Source organism: Etheostoma spectabile, chromosome 23 (assembly GCF_008692095.1).
Source record: "Etheostoma spectabile isolate EspeVRDwgs_2016 chromosome 23, UIUC_Espe_1.0, whole genome shotgun sequence".
Lineage (NCBI taxonomy): Eukaryota > Metazoa > Chordata > Actinopteri > Perciformes > Percidae > Etheostoma > Etheostoma spectabile.
This window is the reverse complement of record NC_045755.1, coordinates 9,484,270-9,503,901: the sequence shown is the minus strand read 5'-3', so window position 1 is coordinate 9,503,901 and position 19,632 is coordinate 9,484,270. Positions and strand designations below refer to the sequence as shown.

Below are 19,632 nucleotides of genomic sequence, written 5' to 3'. Positions count from 1 at the left end.
CCTCTATCAAATCCGCAGATACTGTATATGACAGGTGCAGAGCCATGGTTCTGCTTCTAATTTTTCTTCAGCGTCAAGCAGTATGAAGACTTCCACCAACAGCAGTGTTTGCCTGTGTACCAGTTGCTAGACCAGCTACATCCTGTCCATGGATCTCCACCCGATCTTGCCTCTGCCCCGTCTTCGCTCACCCCCCTAGTTCAGCGCCCGCCTTCCATTTAAAGAGTTTAAATGCCGGCCATTCTTGGCACTTCAGATCAACAGGAGCCCGGTAACATCTTGGATCTCCCGGAGGAGGAAAACCTCTTGGGCGAACATGAGTCCGCTTCAATTCCTGCCAAAGACGATTCTATCTCTGGCTCTTCCTTCTCCCCACTGGGAGGACTGAAGCTTGGGATGGGTGAAAACAATGCTTGGCTGCATTTAAGGAGCTTCGGCCCTTGGCGGAGGAAGCATTCACCCAACCTGGAAAACTGAAGGCTCCGTTTTGTCAGCTAACCGCTTTTTACCAGGGTTCACGGCAACACAGAAACGGGCTCTCCATCGGTCCCACCTTTGGAACAAATCTTGGTGTCCATCCTGCTCATGAAGGCCACATTTTTCGGCCATCGGAAGCTCACGCCTCCGTCCCCTTGGGACCAATTCTGTTCTCAGCTCACCGACTGCTCGCACCAGTGTGCAGCCCAGGGGATCACAGCATAGAATAATGATGGGGTCTGCTGTCTCGACCGTGGCCACTACTCCGGGGGCACTTCCTCCGGTGCTGGCATCAGAGATCGGCAAAGCCATGACCACCATTCTGACCCTCACAACGGCTCCATGGTTGCGCTGTCTAGGATCACGGTGTGGCAACCATTGTACAGCGGAACATGTGGCTTGGACAGATCCATAGCCCTCGATGGGATTTGGACCGCGCCTTCAAACCGACACGACCCACATGGCCCAAGTGGCCAAGGAGGCAGAGAGGTTGCTCCGAGACAAGGCGCGCCATCTCAAATCCCAGCCTCAGCCATCTGCGTCTTTGTCCCTCTCACAGCAAATGGAAACTAAATCCCCATGACAACCGTCGTGGCAGGGGTTGCATAGTCGCAGCTGGACGGTGCAATATCCCACTCCCCCGTGATAAGCCAGCGGCTATGGGCCTGGCCGCTGAGCGAAAGCGCTTGGAGAAGCTAGGCTTGTCCCCTGCTGTTGTGCACACTACTCTAGGCGTGAGAGCCCCCTCCACTACGGCTTGCTACGTGGGGAGGCAGTCCGCTTTCCAGCGCAGGTGTGTGGAGACCTCCAAACATTAGTGGATAATGATTAGGCTCCGTCTACAGTTAAAGCCAATGTAGCGGCCATTTTTACTCAGGGAGAAAGGTCAGTTTTTGCGCACACCCTGGTAAAAAATGTTTTTTGAAGAGGGTCAGACAACAGAAACCTGCTGTGCACTCTCCCCCTTCTCAATGGGGTTTGGCTCTAGGGCTCCAAGCTCTGGGGAATCCTCCTTTTGAGCCTCTGGCACAAGCCTCTCTCAGGATGCCGTCGCTGAAAACAGCGCTTCCCCTTGCCTTGACGTCGGCTAAGAGGGTGACTGATTTATGCATGCTGTCGTCCTGCCTTTCTATTAGAGGGGACGGGCCCTGACAGAACACCACAACTGCCATCCGTGTCAAAGACAAAAAAGGGGAACCATTGTTAAAGCTTCCAATGCCACACGTAAATTATTATTTGGCCCACACAGGGAAGTCATAATTTATAGTGGGGGACATATTTACTGTTATTTTGTTTTTTCAGTGGAAATAATATTTAACGAACTTCTTGTTAAAATGGGCAGTGTCTGCTGAGCACAAAAGCGTGTAACACAATAAGATGCATCCGATCTGTCACCTTACTTGACAACGCAGCACCATTAATGACTGTTTATGTAACTGCTGTGTTGACAATAGAGCTTGTCTCTGTGGCTGAACCTGAGCCTGCAATATCAATCAGCTGAGGACACCAGTCTGAGATAACGTGAGCCTGCGCATGATAGGGATTTCATGTAGCGTGCCGTCAGAGGAAAAAAAGGCAAATTACCCCAAAGAATGCCTTCAAAATGGAGACAAAGGACTATGCAACACACACTTAGATATAGATGCATAGACAAAATAAGGAGACATAGACAGACATAAACTTTCACTTTTAGGTTCTACTTTCATGACACATCCTCCTGTTGGAAAAATCTTCCCTGTGAATATGGAATGTGTGATAAATCCTGCCATCATTCTGAGGGTGTGAGGAAGAATGTAGGTGATGATTTTGCCCCACGGGCACTGAGTAATGCCACATCATTTTGTGGTGTCTTTCAAAGTCTATCTACTTTCCATCTCTCACTATCTATCTTCTGTTTTTTCCTCCAGCCAGCTAGCTTTCTGCCTCTCCCAGCTTCCACCCTCCAGCTGTTCCTTCCTGACAGCACAGATATCACATTCCTCTTTTATAAAGCTGACATCCATCCTTCATTGCATGGCCTCTTGTGAGACAGCTCAGAGTGCACCACACTAATGGCTGAAGTCCTTCTCTCCCGTCCATACCAGACACAAGAGCAGATATTTAACAATTCTGCAATGCAGGCATCTTCAAGATTATTCAACCTTGAAGAGCTTCAAGAACAAGGCACTAGTAGGCCTATCTGAGTTTTTTTTAAAGGTCTTGTGATATGGTGCTTGTTGGATGCTTTTATATAGACCTTACTGGTCCCCTAATACTGTATCTGAAGACTCTTTCCTGAAATTCAGCCTTGGTGCAGAGTTACAGCCACTGGAGCCAGTCCCACATTGAGGTTTCCTTAGGATGTGCCATTTCTGAGTCTGTAGCAATTGAGGAGGAGAGAGAGGGGGAGGGGGCAAGGTGGAGGGTGGGTGTGTGACCTTGACCAACTGCCACTTTGCTTGTTTGCAAGCCAGGATGTCTTTCTCTTTCTAATGGGTGAGCCTTTGACCTACTGGTAGTGCAGATGAAAGGTCAAAGAAAACAAGCTAGATAAGGTTCATCATCTGGGGACCATTACTATCTCAAGCTAATTTCATGGAAAGTTTTTAAATGGAGAATTTGACTAAAAACCTAAAATGTCAACCGGCTGGTGGTGCCAGCGGAGTAGTCAGAGGATCACTAAAGTCATTAGGGTTCATCTCTTGGGGACCATTAATGTCTGTAGTAAAGTTCTTGGAAATGCATCCAGTAGTAGTTGAGACGTTTCCATTTGGACAATCAAAGTTGTGGGCTACCAACCGACCATTTGTGGCTAACACATATTGGTGCAAATGTCCTAACTTTTACAGAGAGAGATACATATTTTTTTGTTTTAGTCCATTGTCTTTGTCTTTGTTTTAATGTCAGTGAGGTATTAGTACAACCAGTGCTGCTACAGATGTCAAACAAGGACAGCTGTTAACATATATGTCTTCTGGACTCTGGATGGCCCATTTCCCATTTTCAGCAATCTACTGAATGAACATCCCCTAAACAAAAGCTGAAAATCTATTTACAGCAATAAATGTTCCTGGCTCTGTAGACGTACTATGTTAATCTTTAATTAGACTCAAAGAGGATAGGAGGCAGTTTTTTTTGGCATCGGCGATACCAAGTAGGTATCAGGTCTGCCAGCACAAAAAAGAGAGGAAGAGAGAGGATTTGCCAAAGCAGACAAGGGGTCCTGGTGCAGAGGGAGCACAAATCTGGCAGAGGGCAATGAGCCACACAATAGTACAACCTATCTGTTGTTATTTCTGAATTTAGACAGCACTGTCGGTCAGGCTACTGGGTATAGGGAATATTTCCCAATTTCACCAATGGACAGAAGAAAAAACCTTTTCTGTGAGAGTATACAATGCTCAGTAAGCAATCAATTCTCCCTCAATGCCACACAATACAGCTAAAATTGTTTCCTTCAGCCTCAAGATGCACATTCTTCTTGTGCACTAATAGCCAGAGGGCACCTACATCAACCATCAGCCTTACAAAGTACCACCACCAGAAAGAGGGATATGGGAAGCAGCTATTCTTCACAGGGTAAATCGGGTCATAAACTACCCATAGAAGAGGCAATTACTTCCTGATCTGACACCGCAACCCATTTCAGCCAATCGAATAGCGGGAGGGGCCTCCAACCATGCTCTTACAGGCTGCTAACCAGGTTAGCTGCGCTGCTAACACAGGCAGCTCTGCCATGCCAAATTGTCTGGGAGATTTAGTGTGGCTCTTTCCAAACCCCGGGAGCCATCTGATGTTGCTCAAAAGGCTATACTCTGTTCTGTGGCTTCTCTAGTCTGAGGCCTACTAGCTAGCAAGCCAGGGGGCCCCGCCATGTGATTTATGGGCTAGCACGAAGGCTAATGCAGACTCCTTTGCATATGTCCTAGTTTGGCTCTTTGCTCTCTTCATTTTGAGCTTTCCTATGCATTTGGTGCTTATCGCATTCATGTCATTCCCCTAAGTGCTGCAGCACTACTGTTAAATTATTGAATACAAAATGTCTATTTAAATTTATAGTGTGCTGTTGTGCAAAAACACAGCCACTGGTACTAGGGTAGGGATAATTCAAAGAATAGAAATGGAGCTAAAAGGGTTGCGAGGATTTGATAAAAATGCAAAAGGGGCATGTGAGAGGTATGAAATCACGCAGTCCGAACCTCCTTTGAGCACCAAGGGCTTCAATTCTATTATTACATCTATATATGTGCCCCCACCATCACTATGCAGGATTTATTTATTCATAATTCTAATTTAAAGTCCAAAGAGAAAACAAAGTGAGATCAAATTAAAAAATATGTTACTACGCTACAAGGACTAATTATGCCATAATATAATTTAAAAAAGAAAAACAAAACTGAAAAAGCAAATTAGAAGATGTGAAGTGCAATGTATAAAGTCAACTTTAAAATGCAAAGCTGAAATATACATTAACTGTATAAAGCGTAACTCACGCCAAATTGCAACCTAGGTCTTTTTGTGAATGTACTTGAGTCAAACTTTCGTTTTCTTTTTATCATTTTTTTTCAACAAACTATACTATGGCTTTTTAATCACTTTTTGACTTACTATATTATGGCTATGTCTGACTATAATGTCTAACTGTAATGAAATGTTTAACAGTAATGTCTAACTGTGATGTCTATCTGTAATGTAATGTCTAACTAATGTCTAACTAATGTCTTACTCTAATGTAATGTCTAACTGTAATGTCTAACTTTAATGTAATGTATAACTGTAATCTCTGTAATGTCTTACTCTAATGTAATGTCTAACTGTAATGTCTAACTTTAATGTAATGTATAACCTGATCTCTGTAATGTCCCTAAGTAATGTAATGTCTACGTAATGTCTACTGTAATTAATGTTAACTGAATGTCTAACTGTAATGTAATGTATCACTGTAATGTCTTACTGTAATGTAATGTATAACTGTAATGTCTTACTGTGATGTAATGTATAACTGTATGTCTGTAATGTTTATCTGTAAGGTAATGTCCAACTGTACTGTATGACTGTAAAGTAATGTCTAAGTGTAATGTAATGTCTAACTGTAATGTCCATAATGTTTATCCATAGGGTAATGTCTAACTGTACTGCAATGTCTAACTGTAATGTCTTTTGTAATGTAATGTCAAACTTTAATGTACTGTATAACTGTAATGTGACGACTAACTGTGATGTAATGTCTAACTATAATGTCTGTGATGTTGAACTGTAATGTAATGTCTAACTGTAATGTGATGACTAACTGTACTGTGATGTCTAACTTTAATGTGATGACTAACTGTATTGTAATGTCTAACTGTAATGTCTAACTGTAATGTCTAACTTTAACGTCTAACTTTAATGTAATGTCTAACAGTAATGTCTGTAATGTTTATCTGTAATGTAATGTCTAACTGTAATGTTAATTTGTAATTTTTTTCAAAATATGTCTTTTTTACTTTTTTGACAGACTCTACTACGATTTTTTTAATCACTTTTTTCGACTATGGTATGGCTTTTTTCACTTTTTACGACATAGTATCTGGTGGCTTTTTAATTTTTTTCAACATACTATACTATGTGTTTTTTCACTTTTTTCGACATACAATACTATGTTGAATGACCTTTTTATCACTTTTTTTCAACACAGTGTTCAATGGCTTTGTGACGTACTATACTATGGTATTTTTCACTTTTTTCAACAAACTACACAATGACTTTTTTCAATATAGTACATATGCCTTTTCACTTTTTCAACATATTGTGCTATGGCTTTTTTCAACATACTATACTATGGATTCTTTTCTATCCTTTTTTTTCGACATTCTATATATTATGGCTCTTTTTGACATACCATGCATTAATTTTTCAACATACTATACTATGGATTCTTTTTTACTTTTTTCAACATACTATACTTCACTATGTCTTTTTTGACATACTATAGTATGGCGTTTTTCACTTTTTTCAATATAGTATACTACATGTCTTTTTCACTTTTTTCAACATACTGTGCTATGGCTTTTTTCAACATGATATACTATACTTTTTTATTCCTTTTTTTGACATTCTATACTATGGCTCTTTTCGACATCCAATGCATTCATTTTTACTATGGATTCTTTTTTTACTTTTTTCAACATACTATGCTTCACTATGTCTTTTTTGATATACTTTAGTATGGCGTTTTTCATTCTATACTATAACTTTTTTTATCACTTTTTTCAACAAACTATACTATGACTTATTTATCTTTTTTTCCAACATACTATACAATGGCTTTTTGACATACTATACTAAATACTATAGTATGGCTTTTGTATCACTTTTTGACTTAATATACTATGGCTTTTTTGACATACTATACTGTGGCTTGTTTATCACTTTTTTGAAATGCTATACTATGGCTTTTTCATCACTTTTTCAACATAGTATCCTATGGCTCTTTTTGACATACCATGCATTCATTTTTCAAACTTTTACGAAATTCTACACTATGGCGTTTTGTATCACTTTTCTCGGCATACTACAATTTTTTTTGACATACTATGCTATGTTTTTTTCACCTTTTTCAACGTATTGGTTTTTTTTTCAACATACTTTACTATGGCTTTTTTCGACATACTATACTATGGCATTTTTATCAGTTTTCCGATATACTACACTATGACTTTTTTAACACTTATTTCAACATACATTACTATGGCTTTTTTACCATTTTTCTCCGACTGACTATAGTATGGCTTTTTTGATATGCTAAACTGTGGCTTTTTATTACTTTTTTTGACTTATTTTAGTATGGCTTTTTATCACAAATTTTGTCTTACTAAATTATGGCTTTTTTCTACATTCTATAACATGGTTTGTTCACTTGTTTCAACATAATATACAATGGCTTTTTTATGACTTTTTTTTACATACTATACTATCCATTTTTTCGACAAACTGTAATATTGATTTTGTTCAGTTTTTTCGACATACTATTGCTTTTTTATCACTTTTTTGACATACTTTACAATAATACTATGACTTTTTTTGATATAATATACTGTGACGTTTTTATCACTTTTTTCAACATACTATCCCATGGCTCTTTTTGACATACAATGCATTCTTTTTCAATTTTTACGAAATTCTATTCTACGGCTTTTTTATCACTTTTTTTGACATACTATACTACAGATTTTTCGACATACCATACTATGGCTTTTTATCACTTTTTTTGACATACCATACTATGGCTTTTTCACCTTTTTCAACGTATTGTGTTTTTTCAACATACTATACTATGGCTTTTTTGACATATACTATAGCTTTTTAGTAGTCACTTTTTTTGACATACTATACTATGGCTTTTTTTATAAATTTTTCGAATTACTATACTATGACTTTTTCGACACACTATACTAAGACTTTAAATGGCTTATTTCAACATACTATGACTTTTTTGACATAAAATACTATGGATTTTTTCAACATACTATGGCTTTTTAAAACTTTTTTTGACATACTAAACTATGACTTTTTCACTTTTTTCCACATACTATACAATGGCTTTTTGACACACTATACTGTGGCTTTTATTCAGTTTTCTCAACATACTATACTATGGCTTTTCATCAAATTTCGACTAAATATACTATGGTTTTTTAACAAACTATACTGTGGCTTGTTTATCACTTTTTTTAAACATTCTATTGCTTTTTTTGACATACTATACTATGGCTTTTTATACCTTTTTCAACTGACCATAGTAAGTCTTTTTTGATATACTAAACTGTGGCTTTTTTGACATACTATTCTATGGCTTTTTTTAATCACTTTTTTCGACATACTATACTACAGCTTTTTTTGACATACTGTCACAAAACAGAAGGACCAACTCAAATGCACAGCTCACAATGAAGATGTTTATTACTATAGTGAAGGTGGGGAAAGGGAGTGAGGAGGCGGACGTCGGAACGTTGAGGGGGGGGGGACCAGAGGACAGGTGATGGTTCGGTAACCAGGAGGAGAGAAGCGGAGGAACCCAGGCTGTGGGCTGAGGGGGAGACACAGGCACAAGGAGCCGAGGAGAGGAGGGGAGGGGATGCTGCGGAAAAGCGGCTGGAGAGAGATACTGGCACGAGGAGTTGAGATGAGGAGGGGGCGCCGAGGGAGAGGGCCCAGGGTCCGAAGCCAGCTGACCGGAGGGATGGATAACTGAAAGGAGATCACAAGAAAGGTAAGTACACAAAAGAGACAAGGAAGGCACTAGGAAACCAGGGGGTTTTGTCTGACGAGGTTTCACCAAAGTAGCAGAAGCAACGATCAGGTAAAGAGTGAGAGCAGGGCCGGGGTAGATATACTGAGGCTGATGTAGATTGCAGGTAGGTGTGATTGGCAGGAGCGGGTGATGACGAGCAGGTGTGGTGGAGAGGTCCACTGCTGGCAGACTGGCTGCAGGTGTGGGCAATCAGCTGGCTTCAGACAGGAGAGGGGGGAGGGAAAAGGAGAAACAAAAACATAAACAGGACGGTAGAAAGTGCAGGGAAAATAATACTCACGGCCAGTTGGACCCCAAACATGACACATACTATACTATGGATTCTTTTGACATACTATACTATGGCTTTCTCATCACTTTTTTCAACATTCAATTCTGTGGCTTTTTTGATCACTTTTTTCGACATACTATACTATGGCATTTTTATCAGTTTTTTCAACATACTATACTATGGCTTTTTATCAGTTTTTTCGACATTCAATTCTATGGCTTTTTTAATCACTTTTTTTGACATACTATATACTAAGGCTTCTTATCACTTTTTTAGACACACTATGCTATGGCTTTCTTATCACTTTTTTTGACATACTATTCTATGGCTTTTTTAAATCACTTTTTTGACATACTATACCATGGCTTTCTTATCCTTCTTTGGCCGACATACTATACTATGGCTTTTTTCAACATACTTACTATGGCTATTTTATCAGTTTTTTTGACATTCAATTCTATGGCTTTTAATCACTTTTCGACCATACTACTATGGCTTTCTATCACTTTTTTTGACATACTATGCTATGGATTTTTTGACATGACTATTCTAGGGCTTTTATAACTTTTTTTGACATTCAATTCTATGGCTTTTTTATCACTTTTTTTGACATACCATACTATGGCTTCTTATCACTTTTTGACATACTATTCTATGGCTCTTTAATCTTTTTTTCGACACTAATTTAGATATATTTTGACATACTTACTATGGCTTTTTAACTTTTTTTAGACATTCAAGTCTATGGCTTTTTTAATCACTTTTTTCGACATACCATACTATGGCTTTCTTATCACTTTTTGACATACTATTCATTGCTCTGTTTAATCTCTTTTTCGACATACTATTTATGTTATTTGACATACTATACTGGCTTTTTACACTTTTTCGACATTCAATTCTATGGCTTTTTGATCACTTTTTTCCACACCATACTACTATGGTTTTTTTATCACTTTTTACATACTATTCTATGGCTTTTAATCTCTTTTTAACATACTATACTATGGATTTTTTAACATACGATACTGGAGTTATTTTGACATACTTACTATGGCTTTTTTATCACTTTTTTCAACATACCTACTATGCTTTTTATCACTTTTTTCGACATACTATACTATGGCTTTTTTCAACATACTATACTAGGGCATTTTTATCAGTTTTTTAACATACTACACTATGGCTTTTTTATCACTTTTTGACTTACTATTATCTCTAGGCTCTTTTAATCTCTTTTTCAACAACTGTACTATGGATTATTTGGACATACTATTGGCTTTTTTAATCAGTTTTTCAACATACCATACTGGCTTTTTTTATCACTTTGTCGCATTCAGTTTCGAGCTTTTCAATCACGTTTTTCAACATACAATACTATGGCTTTCTTGTCCCTTATTTCACATACCACTACGGTATTTTTTTCGACAAATTAACAATGGCATTTTTTTATCAGTTTTTTCCAACATACTACTATGGCTTCTTTTTATCACTTTTTTTGACATACAATATTGGCTTTTCATCACTTTTTTGCGACATTCAGTTCTATGCTTTTTATTCACTTTTTTTGACATACTAAACTATGTCTTTTTTATCACTTTTTGTCAACATTCAATTCTATGGCTTTTTTAATCACTTTTTTCAACATACTATATACTATGGCTTTTTTCAACATACTATGGCTTTTTTAATCACTTTTTTCAACATACTGTACTATGTTTTTTTTATCACTTTTTTTGACATACTATACTATGGCTTTCTTGTCCCTTTTTTCACACACTATACTGTGGCTTTTTTTGACATATTATATTATGGCATTTTGAACAGTTTTTTCAACATACTATACCATGGCTTTTTTAATCACTTTTTTCGACATACTATACTATGGCTTTTTTATCACTTTTTTCGACATTAAATTATATGTTTTTTTTATCACTTTTTTCAACATACTATACTATGGCTTTTTTATCACTTTTTTGACATACTTTACTATGGCTTTCTTATCCCTTTTGCCGACATACTCTTCTATGGCTTTTTTTATCACTTTTTTCGAGATACTATAATATGGCTTTTTTCGACATACTATGCCATGGCTTTCTTATCACTTTTTTTGACACACTATACTATGACTTTTTTCGACATACTATACTATGACTTTTAATGGCTTATTTTGACATACCATACAATGGCTTTTTATCACTTTTTTAAACTTACTATACTATAACCTTTTTCGACATACTGTACTATGACTTTTTTAATATTTATTTCAGCGTACTATACTATGACTTATTTCGACATACTATACTATGGATTTTTTCAACATACTATTGTTTTTTAAAAAATTTTTTGACTTACTATACTATGGCTTTTTAACAAACTATATTGTGGCTTGTTTATCACTTTTTTTGATAGACTAAACTATCACTTTTTTAACATACTATACCATTGCTGTTTTCAACATACTATGGCTTTTTTATGGCTTTTTTTGACATACTATACTATCCATTTTTTCGACATACTATAATATTGATTTCATTCATTTTTTTGACACACGATACTATTGTTTTTTTATCACTTTTTTTACATACTGTACAATACTATGACTTTTTTCGACAATATACTATGACGTTTTTATCACTTTTTTCAACATACTATCGTATGCTTTTTCATCACTTTTTTGACATACAATACTATGACTTTTTTCGAGACAATATACTATGACATTTTTACCACTTTTTTGACACTACACTATGGCTGTTCTAGCCTTTTTTTGACATATTACTATTTAATATATTGTTATACTTTGACATACCATAGTGTGGCCTTTTTATCACTTTTTACAATAAACTATACTATGACTTTTTATCACTCTTTTTGACAAACTAGACAATGGCTTTTTTATCACTTTTTTCGACATTTTTTATCACTGTTCACAACATACATATTATACTATGACTTTTTGTCCCTTTTTTGACATACATACTATACTTCAACTTTTTATCATCTTATTCGACATACTGTACTACTAATATGAGATTCCATGCTAAACATAAAAGCACTGATGTCTAAGCCACAGAGACTAAAAGCATATAGCATTCAGGTGTTCATTGCCACAGAAGAGCCACAGAGCATGTATCACCATGACTCTAACTCAGGGTCTTTAATGTCCTTCTCTGGTGGAAGATTCCCTCCCTGCCTAGGAGGACTCACCTTTGTGCATCTGCTGTGATTGTTTGTAAATGATGGCAGCATTTTTTTTTAGCCTCACATGAGATTTTCTGTTTTAAGGTAATTTGTTTCAAGGGAAGGAGGTAAAATGGGGGAATTGGCAGTAATGGATGTGGAAACGGGAGAGATGAAAGCCTCCCACACAGAGGAAAAAACTGTACAGTATGCGTGCAAGCTCGTTTTAAAGCACAAACAAAAAGTACACAGATGTAAAAAAAAATCTTTCTTCTTTCTTGTTCTGAAACACCATAACAGAAAATAATTTATCTGCTTTTCCAAATTGTAGCCTACAGGGAATAAGCGATGGCAAAGAAACGGTAAGAGAAACCAATTCTGCGTATTTTGCTGTGAAACAAAAAAATACCCATCCATACCGAAAAGAAGAAAAACTTGTATAGTAAAACCTATATTGTAAAATGATAAAATGGCTATGTAAAAATTCAGATCACAAATAAAAACACTATATTGGGTATGTGATGGACCAAATAAAACTGCAATAGTTGTTTAATGGCACGTGGATATACTGCCACCTGCTGATTAAAATCACACATCACACTTATTTGCAGGCTCTGAAAGAGCTCAAAAAGTCAAGCAGAGAAAAAAAAAATTATGAAAATATTTATTCACTAATTAAAAATGAAACACTAGAAAATGTAAAACTAGAAGCCTAGGCAATATGAAAAAATGTATAAAAAAAATGTGCTTTCTGAACACTAAATACTGGTTTGAAGAAAAAGCAGTATACCTAAAGGTGGATTACATATTTTCCAATGTATAGGAACGTTTCATGATTGCGCTTGAGTTTGGAGTTTTGTTGGATGGACTGATGGACTGTGTTGAAGACACACCTGTAACTGGCTAATCAAAAGTGTACTTAAACTCAACCAGTGAGACAATATAGATTGTTGTACTCCATTTAATGGTTTTGCAGCCTGACATAAAGAAATTCACATACATACATGTATTATTCAGGAATCCAACCCTGGCCTCATATTTCCAATAGTACATTTTCACTTTCAGAAAACATTTTTCTCAATAGGAGGTTGTCATCCAGGTTATATGGCTTTAATTGGTGCAGCTAGAACTCATACTTCACTTGTCTATGCACATGATTCTAATGAGGATGACGATTCAAATCAAGATCAAGCAAACATTCTCTATACCTGTCACACAGCACCGTTGAAGATCTTAAAAACAAATCTAAAAAAGTGCACACGATTGTGAAGATATGCTTGTTTAAAATGTGACATGCTGTGCTCCAAGAAAGAAAATGGAGTGTTCATTAAATCTATATGCAGTCACACATCCATCTCTGCTCATTTCAAACCAAAAAGTTATTATTATACAGTTCTTTACATGTTATTTGCCTGAACATCTGAGCAATTTCTAACGATTGTAAAGTATTTTAGTATTAATATTTTAAGTATTAAGCATTTCCCCATTCTATGAGTAAAATTCTACTTTGGTACTGTGTGTTTAGTCAACTCCAAACAGAATACAGTGATTACAACGTAACGAAAGTTGAATGATAGAAGAAGAACAGGATATAATGTAGAAGTGAAATAACTGCTGTTTTTCCATTCATTAAACAACTTTGAAGTAACTTGAATGATTTTTGTTTTTATCTGAATACAGTGTGTGCAGCGCTTAATCATATCATCCAACAATCAGCATCTGTCGTCATTTATTTTGGATTTTGCTTTGAGAGGAAAACCTGGATTTGGCAGAGCACATTTACAATCTTATTAACAGACATGGCTAATGCAGGAGACCTGCACAGTTCACTGCTGTGTTGTGATGATATCCTAGGTTGCCGGATGGCAAACTCCTCTTTATTTTATTTTATAATTTGTGAAGAAAAAATATAAAAGACTGGGTAAATACTGAAAAAGACATAATGTAACTCATATTCATGTAACTGTAATAATGTAACCGTTATGGTTTTTGTATTTGTCTGACCAAAACATCAATAAAAAAAAATAATTAAAAAAAGAGACGAGAAATCCATAAAAAAATGATCAGGACCAACAACCAATCCTTTTTTTGTCAAAAACAACTTCCTGTTTTGTGTTGCAACAGAACAGATGCATGATATAGGATCTTAACCAATGACTCTTCTTGTGAAGAGTGTTTGGAGGTGAAGACTGGATTTCTTGGGTCCACACATTTACTTCCCAGAGTCTATTATATACATGTCACTTGTGGAAGGGCTTACATTTCCAATCCCACAATGCTTAGCGCCAGCAGCACCAAAGACGCCAGGCTTAGAGTTGGCGTGATCATTGATGCTTTACCTGAAAAAGCAGAAATAATATGAGACAAATCAAGCAAGAGGAGAAAAAGCATTTTTTTTAAATTCATATTTTATCCTTACCTTTAATGCTAATCTTCCTAATTGGGCCATCCCCCCCTTCATAACGGCCGCGTACCATCAGCTCATAGTCTCCAAACTGAGGCATGGGGAAGTCCATGAAGTGCCAGCCAGTAACGTAGACTTTTCCATAGTAGTAGCCTGTCTTTCTGAACATCACCTTAAAATCAGAAAGCAGGGGAGATTTAGACTTAGATCTAGGCATTAATAGGCTTAATAAATAGCTTCAGAATGTTTTCCACACCCACCTTGTAGTACAGTGGGAAGGAAATATTGCCAAACCAGTCATACTGGATGTGATCCCACCACACATACAACCACTGTCCTGTCCAGGTGACATAGCGCCACATCCTGGGAGGCTCTGGTGGTGCTGTAGACAAAAGAAAACGATCCATTAAGACCACATCTATACACTAATTCTCATTGTAGGTGCTTATTGTGCATAGATTGTGAGCAATTGGTCTTACGTGGCCTCTTTGTGAACATCTCGCAGTGTTCACCGGGGGGTCCGAGGCCGGCTCCATTGAAGGCACGGACCTCAATGAGGTAGTGCGAGTCTGGCAGCATGTTCTCCAATCTGGTCTGGTTGACAGTGGCTGAAACAAATATCCGGTTTGCTCCCGGCTCTGGATCATCATATTTCCTCCAGTATTTGACCTGGTTAGTAAGGAACAAGATTTTTTTAAGTGAAATGTTTTTAACCTTGACATCTCGGCCAAAATACATTGAGTATGCTAGAAAGAATTGTTACAATGAAAAAGTGTTGAAGTGCTCATATTATGCTTTTTTGCACATTATAGGTTTACAAAGTAAAAAAGCCCAAAGTCCACCCCAAAGGGACTTTCCATCTCCAAGAGAAAACACTGTTCACAAACTGATACAAACAGCTCTATTGTAGTCCCGCATTTACTTCGGTGACGAACGAGCATTACTTTGTAACACACGTTATAATGTTCAACACACTCAACAGAGCTCAACACACAGGGTGTAAAGAGGAGCTGCAGAAATGTGCAGTACATCAAAAATATGGTGTTTTTTGAAAATGAAACCTCTAAATACAATATGTAACCTGAAAATGAGCATAATATGAGCACTGGCTGTCTCTAAACAGCAGATTAGTTTATATTCTATTACAGTATGTCTACACTTTAAGTTAAGTTTGTTGTTAAGTTTTTGACACAGAAGTCTTCAGTAAGGAACTTGTACAGTATAGGCTACGTACCTGGTATCCCTCAATGTACTGCTGAAGGCCTGTACCAGTGTCGACCACAGGCAACCACCAGACCAGAGCTTCAGTTGAGGACACCGGTCTGGCATAGACGTCTGTCGGAGACTCCACAGGTACTGGAGAAGTCAGACAAATGGATGAGAATGAGAAAAAAGTTGGTCAACTGAAGCTATAATGCATAGTTTTTGTCTGTCCTATGTGGAATTCTATTTCCTGAACATAGCCATACTGAGAAATACAGAGAGTTTTGTTGAGCAGATAGGCTTAATTAGCTTTGTATTAAAATAAAATAGTTGCGCACTATAGCTTTAAGTTCAGTGTCACACCCTTTATTTGACCTAGGAGATTTAAGATCCCAAAACCACACACAAAAAAAGAATCCTCACCATCTCTTGGGTAGTAGATGACCTTGGTCAGGCTGTATGGTCCGTCTCCTTTAACATTAAACGACTTAATCTTCACCTGAAACTCTCTGACCTGGAAATCTTCATCAGTGGGAATGAAGTAGGAGTCCCTGTGAACGTAACGCCTCGTTTCGGGGTCCGAAATGGTCTCGTACCACCAGTCGTAAGCATCGTGAGGCTTAAATGCCACGATGTAGCCAAACTTTTTCCCGTAGAAATACCACGGCTGCACGGGCTAAGGGGTGAGGAGTGGTAAAAATAAATAAAAATAAACATCTCTTAGATTTTGGTAACATAGGAATGCTTGCAAGTATTTTTGTACACGATAAAATGACATTAGGGGTTACTAACATTCCATGTGATGACGATCTCGCCATTTCTACCTCCATAACCCGCCACATCAGTGGGAGAAACAACTGGAGCTGAGAAGAAAAAAGGTTATTAAGGTTAGATTACATTTTTGAACCCCTCTTCTGACCTGTCTTGACTTAAATATATGTCAGATATGAGTATTTTTCCTTACAAGCATCCCAGGTTTTTATCTTGAGGGAGGGGATGCTGGCCTCTCCGGAGCCATATTCATTGGTGGCGATGATCCTGAACTGATATTCCATCCAGGCGTACAGGTCTGTCACTTCTGCCCTCTCCGCGTTGCCGTCAAGAAAGGTTGGACCTGAAGAAGACAAAAATAGGAAGTAAAATAAATTGGGCTTAAGAATCTTTTTTCATTTTTTTTTCATCTCTAGATTTCACTTGCAGGTTGAAGCAATCAGATCAGAAAAGGTCAGCATGCTGGATTCAGCGTGAGTTGCCCCTAGCTGGCAGTGAGCAGTACTTACTGGTGCTGGCATTCTTCCAGTCATCTTCATTCAGGGCCCAGAAGTGTCTGGTTTGAATGGTGTAGGAGAGAATGGGGCTGTTGTGCTCGGCTCCTTTAGTCCACAACAGCTTCACCCACGTGTCCCCGATCTCCTCCACCCGGATCACACCGGGAGGCCCAGGAACACCTGGATCATGGAGCAAAGGCACATGGAGAGAAGTTTCATCTTGTGATGGTCTGCTCAGTAGGGCTGTCCTCAATTAAAATTATCTTAGTCGACTAACACTTATTTGGTTTTGTCGACTAATCGATAAGTTGATTTTTTTGTATAACTGAGTTCCTCCTCAAAGACTTAAAATCTTTTGTGCTCATATGTTTCTTGGAATTAATTCATTAAGGATGGAAAAAGCATAAAAAAGAAGAAATCTTAGTCGAATAAGACCTGATTAGTCGACTAATCGACTAAGAGGGGGCAAACCTGCTCAGCTTATTCTTCTACTGTACACTTGCACAGCATATCAACCAAACAACTACGATGTAATAAAACTACGCTTCGATAATAATTTGCGGCAAAGCATGCTGGGACTGACCTACAATCTTGAGGTCAGCGTATGCAGTATCGCTGTCCACCACTGTCTGAGCCGTGCAGTGATAGCGACCTTCGTGCCAAATTTGGACATTCTTTATTCTCAGGTCACCGCTGCCATCTTCACTCTGAACAACAAGACGATTACAGAGGAAGGGAGTGAGGGCAGAGCTGCGTATCTGTCATTAGCTGACAATCCCATGATACTAGAATGAACCATAACCCTACCATGTCGCGTTCGTAGTGTTGCCACTCAGAGTCAAAGTCGATGACCCTGAAGTCTATGGACCAGATGAATGTGATGTCCAGCATGGGGTCATATGAAGCGGCACACCTAAGAATCACCTCATCCCCAACCTTTACCTCAGTGTCTTCGGGTGGTTCTGTGATGCTGGTAGCCTCTAGGGAAAAAGAGAAACAAGAAAACTGTAAATGTTTTTTTCTGTATTTGAATATGTACACACAAATATTCAAATGTTCACGGACCTGTGATGGTGAGATAGCCAGAGCTGTTGGCCTTTCCTTTGTCATTCTCAGCAAAGCAGGTGTACATGCCCTCATCATTGGTGGTGGCGTTGAGGATCTCCAGACTCCCATCAAACAGGATGGAAATGCTAAAAAATGAGTACAGTTATTAGTTAAGCTGCTTGACAGTGGATGTGTGATGCATACTGTATGGTATGGCCTTCTAGTACACTGTTTAATGCTAATGTCGACTGACCGGGAACTGTTGAAGAGGAGCTCTTTCCCCTTTGTCCAGGTGTACCGCGGCCTAGGAGCAGCTCGGGGTTTACACTCGATCACCACACGGCCGTCTTTTGCTCCAAGAAGCTGCTTCCTTACAGGGTTGAACTCGAATGTAGGAGAACAGGCTGAGCGGAGAATGTAAAGTGAGAATTTATCTTCGAGCAAGAATGAATTAATATTCAATAAGTCAGTGTGAGCACTGTTTCTTGAGAGGACTCACAGATGACTCGCAGCTCAGCGTTGGCATATTTGATGCCCCAGTAGTTCTCAGCAATACACTGGTACATTCCTGAGTCATCAAAAGTGAGACTGGAAAACTTCAACTCCCCCTTCCCATACTGGAAAAACACACACACAACCAAAAAGCTAAGTTTTCCCCCCAATTTGTTCAAAGGCAGATGACAAAATTCCTTTTTTTTTTTTTTTTTTTACCATATATCCATCTTTGTACCAGCGGATAAAAGGGAAGGGCTTCCCTGATGCCACACAGCGCATAGTGTGCTCTGAGCCGATGTCGATCTGAGTGTTGTTGATGGTTTCCGCCCATTCTGGAGCAGCTGAACAAACAAGACAGGCATAAATATAATTACAGTGCTTAGAATAAATGACTACACCCATGCTTAAGTTGACAAAAAAGAAGAATAAAAAAATCCTCATCTTTTGGAAATTGATCTTAATGCCTTAATTAAAAAAAGAAAATTAGTAAAATGTTAGCCTTTAAGGACACCAATTTTGTTTGTGAATGAATACTGTATTGTCAATAAATAAATGATCTTCCTTAAAATACTGGGGTATACACATATACACACCCCTATGTTAAATTCCCATAGAGGCAGGCAGATTTAGTTTTAAAGGCCAGTTATTTCATGGACCAGGATACTATGCATCTTGATGAACTTCCCTTGGCCTTTGGAAATAAAATAACCCCACATCGTCACATACCCTTCCCCATATCACCCTATGGTGTTATTTCAGTTAGCCTAATAGCTGGTTTGATTTGAATTGAGAGATGATCTTATGGAAAGTACTCCTTGACAATCTCTAGGTATGGTGAAGGGTATGTAATGATGTGTGGGGCTATTTTAATTCCAAAAGGAACTTTATGAGGATGCATAGTATCCTGGATCCATGAAATAACTGGCCATCTGCCTGCCTTTATGGGAATTTAACATAGAAGTGTTCTTACTTATGCTCCTGTATTTTTAAAGAAGAACATTTATTTATTTAC

The 19,632-nt window shown here is 38.0% G+C and overlaps 1 protein-coding gene across 2 annotated transcripts in view; it reads right to left on the bottom strand.

The window, feature by feature from the left end:
- Window positions 1-13,853: 13,853 nt before the first annotated feature.
- Window positions 13,854-19,632, bottom strand: part of cntn1b (contactin 1b) — an 11,757-nt gene continuing 5,978 nt past the window's right edge. For both annotated transcript variants that reach the window (XM_032505366.1, XM_032505367.1), the window contains exons 10-24: window positions 18,837-18,961; window positions 18,625-18,742; window positions 18,379-18,529; window positions 18,144-18,271; window positions 17,886-18,058; window positions 17,662-17,785; window positions 17,091-17,258; window positions 16,775-16,924; window positions 16,603-16,673; window positions 16,234-16,486; window positions 15,842-15,963; window positions 15,087-15,276; window positions 14,868-14,989; window positions 14,623-14,779; window positions 13,854-14,542 (exon numbers count right to left, since the gene is read on the bottom strand). In XM_032505366.1, coding sequence (XP_032361257.1) covers window positions 14,460-14,542; window positions 14,623-14,779; window positions 14,868-14,989; window positions 15,087-15,276; window positions 15,842-15,963; window positions 16,234-16,486; window positions 16,603-16,673; window positions 16,775-16,924; window positions 17,091-17,258; window positions 17,662-17,785; window positions 17,886-18,058; window positions 18,144-18,271; window positions 18,379-18,529; window positions 18,625-18,742; window positions 18,837-18,961 — 2,135 coding nt within the window. In that variant the 3' untranslated portion in view covers window positions 13,854-14,459. The remainder of the gene's footprint in view (window positions 14,543-14,622; window positions 14,780-14,867; window positions 14,990-15,086; window positions 15,277-15,841; window positions 15,964-16,233; window positions 16,487-16,602; window positions 16,674-16,774; window positions 16,925-17,090; window positions 17,259-17,661; window positions 17,786-17,885; window positions 18,059-18,143; window positions 18,272-18,378; window positions 18,530-18,624; window positions 18,743-18,836; window positions 18,962-19,632) is intronic.